Source organism: Lytechinus variegatus, chromosome 1, assembly GCF_018143015.1.
Source record: "Lytechinus variegatus isolate NC3 chromosome 1, Lvar_3.0, whole genome shotgun sequence".
In the NCBI taxonomy this organism is placed as follows: Eukaryota; Metazoa; Echinodermata; class Echinoidea; order Temnopleuroida; family Toxopneustidae; genus Lytechinus; species Lytechinus variegatus.
In genome coordinates, this window is record NC_054740.1 from 90,703,566 (window position 1) to 90,709,565 (window position 6,000).

The window sequence follows — 6,000 nt, forward strand, 5'->3', positions numbered from 1 at the left end:
TCTGACTGACATAGCATTTAAATTATTATACAAGAAGTTTATTGGTGTATGTATGTGCATTTTCCGTCTGTAGCGAGAAAAATGTTTATGAAAACAGTTGATACAGGTTTTATTATATTGAGACTGAAAATGATTAGGTGTGTCTGTGTTGATAAAAAGTAAAGATACATATTTATTTCTGGAGAGTAAAATTAGACTTAGAATGGCATCCGCTGGGGTGAACTTTATGCCAAGTTAAAGTTACAGTTACTGGGATTTCAACATTATTTTGACTTAATTTGGTGTTACTTCTACTGACAACATATTTACTTTCACTTTAATAGAGAACTTGAAAATCTGATTCACTGTTACACAGGATGGATTTTATTTCATGAGAAATAGATTGACTTGATTGAAACTGAACTTGATTGCGTGTAAAATGCTTCTAGAGTGTACTGGGCTTCTGAAACTATTAGAATGATAAATTGGAATAGATTAATAGAGAATCTACATAAGTTGAAATAAAACAGTAGTGAAATTCCCATATGTCATAAATGTCCCATTTATATGCTCAGTTTATAGTTTTATGATGATTGAAGATGAATTAAGTTCCCTTTGGTAAACATTTAATCACAAACAAGTAATCAAATGATAATGTATAGACAGGGTAATATACATAATATAGCATCCTTGTACTATCAATGCAGACAATGTTTAAAAGCAGTTTAAACATCACAATTATTCTGCTTTTCAACATGCTGTTGAGCCTTTCCTTTGAATAACTCTTTAAAAAAAGGTTTTCTTTTTCTTTCAAAATATCTTCTTATCATTGTTTGAAATAAACTATATTAAAGGTCAAATTCACCCCAGAAAAATGTTTTTGAATTGAATAAATAGAGAGAAAAAAAATCATCAAAATCGGATGTATAATAACAAAGTCATGACATTTTAAAGAAAAATATGCACAGCTCAGTGACATTCAAATGAGGCAGTCATGCAATGATGTCCTTCACTCACTATTTCTTTTTTTTTCTTGTTTGTACAATATTTCATTTTTTTACAGATTTGACATAAGGACCAACTCAACTGAACCATTTAGTATTAAACAATGCTATTTTGACATGTTCAGTTAGGAATTAATCTTTGTTTCACTTGACAATATAATAAAATGCAAAAGAAACAGTCAGTGGATGATATCATCATTCTCTTTGCTTGCATATCGACCAGGATGTGCATATAACTGTTTTGTGAAATTATATAAGCGAAACTTCAAAATGTCATAATTTCCTTATTTTACATTCGATTTTGATGAAATTTTCAGTGTTATGCTTGTTGGATTTAGTTCTTTTTTATTCAAATCGACTTTTTATTGGGGTGGACTTGTTCTTGAAACAGTATCATTCAGAAACAAATATGACTTATTTCAATTGACAAAAGAAAATGAAAATCAAGTGGTCATGACACATGTGAGACATATTTTGAAGAGCGTCTTTAGAAATTAGTGGTTATTTACTTTTAATAATTATAATTTGATAAATAAGGTCATTGTACATTATCTGTATGCGTGGAATGCTTGACTAAAGTCAAGCCTATATTTTTGTGCCTATGATATCAATAAACACTTGTATTATTTTCGTTTGACTTAAGGAAGTTTGGTTAGTAACGATTGTAAACATCTCTCTTGCACCTTACTGTCCGCCTCCGCAGTAAACAATTGAGAGGTCCAGTACCTACACGATCTTGGCACACTTATCTCTGTCATCGCCTTCCGGTTCTGTTGTTAGACCTGGTCTTATCAGGACCAGAAATCTTGATTGATAGGTCAAGATGTAAGGTGTTTGTCGTAAGAGAAAATGACATACAGGTATTAGAAAGGCTAAGGTGAAACGCTAAGATGTTTGAGGAAATACAGGCCTACACATTAGTTCATCATAAATTCATATTTCATAAGATATTTCCCCTGTATTCATTATTGTTTTAAATGAAAAATCATTTTAATCACAGTATAAATATACACATAATTTTAATGGTATTTTAGTGGATTGATTTCTTCAAATCAGGGGTTCTCAAACTTTTTCTGTGAAGGGCCAGATGAGACTCAAAGTAAACCTGAAAGGGCCAGGGTGAAGATAATTTTTTTTAAATATGCGCGAAGCACAAAGATCTATATGCTCTCTTGTGCAATCTGGCCCTTACTTTGGGAGCATTTAATCCAACAAATTTATAACAGTTTCATATGGAACGCAGGCAAAATTAGAAAAGTTTTGAAAATACAGCGAGAGTTAATGTTAATAATAAATATAATATATAATTGGGAGACAGATTTTTCGTAGTCAAAGTAGATTGAATAATAGAGCATGTCAGTTGTAGACTCCAATAAGGATGTCAGTCTCCTAATTACTTTCAATGGGAAAAATGACACTATCAGCAACAAGTTGCTTGAACCTTGGCACTAAAGGTGAAATCACCAGATGAAAGCACTGGTGCAAATGTTCACTGGTATGAGTTAGTTCTTTAAAATGTTCATTGTGGAATATGCACTTTCGCAACTGTATGTAGGTCCAAATGTGGTGAGAACAGGCTGGTCATCTAATAAGAAAGTAGATCGAACAGGCAGAAAAGACTCCACTAAAACAAATTTATTTGACTGCCATTACTTGAGCTATGTTTCATATTGTGACTTAAAAAGTGATTTTAAAAAACCCAGCAGAGTCTCGCGGGCCGTATTGAGAAGCTCTGCGGGCCGAATCCGGCCCGCGGGCCGTAGTTTGAGAAGCCCTGCTTCAAATGATCTCATTTAGATTAGAAGAAAAAGACAAAATTCAAAAGGGGTACCTTTTCTTTAAAGAAGATCATATTAAAACACATGAATATCAAATGTTTAATTGGAAATCAATTAAGAATATTGTGCACCTTTTCCAACCTATTTGTAAATTATGAATATTTGTCATATCATTTTAGGTTCATTTTAGTTCCATTTATTTATTTTTATTGAAAAAAATATATGGGAAGTAGCTGTTCTGCGATCGCTTCCCCAAAGTTTCCTGATTTCTTTCAGAGGTCTTTCGGAGGTTATTTCTGTTTTTGTGCTTCCATCTTCCTTCATCAAGGCGGGTTTTATCTTTTGGTAAATACTATTATCTCACAAGCTTCCGGTCTATGCATACAAAGCGATTGGCAAATTGAGTATTTAGCACCAAGCGTTATCTCGCTATGCCACACTGGGTGTTAAACTACAAGTCGTAAAATAAAAACTAATGTGAGAGTATGGATGGGGTTGCTTGTGTCACCTCCACAGACTGAGCAGGAGGGGAAGAAGTGGTTGACGTGCACACCTGCATACCAGACTTCTGGAAGCCAGGGAATAGAAGATTTGGTTCTTTGAACCTTCTAATCTATAGCTCTGATTCCTTTTTTTCTATTGTTTGTCATTCCTCGCCCCCAGTACATAGTAACATAGGATCAAAATGCCCCTGAATATTTGGCATAAAGGTAGCAAAATTATTGCTTAATTGTTCTTTTATGTTATTGTTTCTGTCATCTGTGTCTTTAAAAGGAGGGGTAGATGTTTATCAATTAAATCTCATAATCAAGCAAGCCCACAGATCTTTTTGGCACCCTCTTAGGTTGATGTTTGCTTTGCCAAAAGATGGCAGTATACTGAAAATTGTCATATACTAGCTTTATATCATTCAATGCACCCAAAACCCCAAGCACTGTTCTTGATCTGTTTTCACCAGCTGTCATCCATATATCTTTCTGTTTAATGTTTAATTCAATTATTGATCCATCTTGAATAAAACAAAGGTATTCTAAGAAAAAAGTGTAAACCAAGAGTGGAAAACTGAATGAAAAAAAACGACCCAAGGTGTATCTCCCTGGGAAAGGGGACAAGCTAGGAGCTCTGAAATGCTAAGCCCATCAATCATAGCTGAGATTTCTTTGTGGTGCAACCAAAGGATACAGGCCAATTTAGGGGTAATATCCCAGAACAAGATGGCAATAATTAAAGATGGTAATATCCAATTATAACCTAAGTTACCATGGTAAACTCTGAGATAACCCTGGACTTCCTCCTCCCTCAACCACCTCCTCACATTGATACATTTGGTAGATCATCTCATTGCTGGTGGAGATGATGAGATAATGCTTTGACCGCCAAGAGAACTGGCTGAAGGGAAGCTGAAGATTATCCACAATGAGTTTAGCAGGTTACCTTGTCTGTCATGTCCTGATCAAGAGGACAAGGAGCACTTAATCTCACTGGATCATACAGCAGATGCCCCAAACTTCTGCTGCTGAGCAGTAAGTAGCGGTTTGGATGGCGGCAACCAGGCAAGCCATCTTTGGTGTGACCCCGCCTATCTTGCAGATGGTTGGGTTGGCCTGGTTCCCTCGTTAGCGGCATGAGATGGCTGAAAACTCTCACACCTGTGAAAAAGGGGTAACCTTCACTCCCCTAATCCACGGTTTTGGAGGAGAAAAAGAAAATGGATAAAACGGTTGAGGTCTCAAAGAAACCAAAATCAATGGAGTTGAAAGATTGCTCCTTTAAGTATTCAAAGTCGGCTTTTCTTTTTCTTGTGAAACAAGTCAAGGGTGAAATTTATTTTTTAGCGAACGAACATTCACTTGAAACCTTCATTAATTGTGTTTCACTCATTCTTCAGGAATTAATCAATGTGTCTTTTGTGCTCTTAAGTAATTCTTGCCTTTCAGAAATTTTCTTTGTATCTTCCATTAGTTTAGTTATTACCTTGTGAACCTCCTCCATTAATAACCTTTGAAAATATGATCTTTTGCTCATGTACAGTATGTAATCTTTGAATGATCAAATCTTTTGAAAATTTCTCAACCAGTATTGCCTCTTTGCTTCTAACCTTTGAAGTCCTCCTTCAAACTTTTACCAGGCTTCTGCTTTTTTTTTAATTCATGTCATGCTCTCAATGATCTTGATTTCACTCCTATTTTGTAAACACCAAAGTACAGTGGTCTTGCCACTACATTAATATTTTTGTTTCAAACAAAGAACATCTTGCCCTTTGAGGAGTTTCCTTTTTAACCTCTTTGATAACTAATCTTCAACAAAGTCACATTTATACCTATTGTGGTGTGAAACTGAAGCCAACTTCCAACCTAAAGAGCTGATAAAGAAGGAAACAAATATGTTTTGAGGAGGAATAGTTCATGTGAACTGTAATAGATTAGGAACATGCTTCTGAAATAATGTTCTTTGGAAGCTGGACTACCGGGTTTATACCAATAATATAGCAAGGAAATTCTTGATTTCAATTTTTACTCATGTATAATTTAATTCAATTGAGTTCCTTCTATAAAAAAGGAAGGATGCATTTAAAATACCAGTAATCAATTCTGTATGAAAACAAAATCAGACTGATATAGTTTTTTTTTTTCTTTTCCACTTTCCAATTTGGTGTCCCTTTTTCAGGGGGGCGGGGTTATCCATTTAATAACATTCAAATATGGCTTGATATAGTAGTAGTAGTAATGTATATTTTGAACTTCATTGGATCATACTTCATACATCACGTTCCTTGTATGACTTGTGGTTAAATCGTACTATTTTTTAATCACATTTTCAAATCTGATTTTTCTCACTGTATTAGGTACATCCATTCTAAGGAGAAACCATTCAAATGTGGAGAGTGTGGTAAAGGATTCTGTCAGGCAAGAACCTTAGCTGTTCATAAAACCCTTCATATGCAGCAATCGCCTCACAAGTGCGCCACCTGTGGACGGACCTTCAACCAACGTAGTAACCTAAAGACGCATCTTCTAACCCACACAGACATCAAACCTTTCAACTGTCCTAACTGTGGAAAGGTCTTCAGGCGGAACTGTGACCTGAGGCGACATAGCTTTACCCATAACGAGTGCGTAGGTGCTATCCAGGCTGCAGCTGCAGCGGCTGCTGCCGCTGCTGCTGCTGCCGGCACAGGGCCGATGACAAACAACTCGATGAACAATGGTGGTGCTACACTTGTAGAGGTTGCAAATTAA

General features: G+C 35.5%; 1 protein-coding gene across 1 annotated transcript in view; it reads left to right on the forward strand.

The window, feature by feature from the left end:
* LOC121405559 (protein odd-skipped-related 1-like) overlaps nt 1-6,000 on the forward strand; it is a 30,858-nt gene extending 24,858 nt beyond the window's left edge. The window contains exon 3 of the mRNA XM_041596488.1: nt 5,607-6,000. Within this exon, the coding sequence (XP_041452422.1) occupies nt 5,607-6,000 (394 nt within the window). The remainder of the gene's footprint in view (nt 1-5,606) is intronic.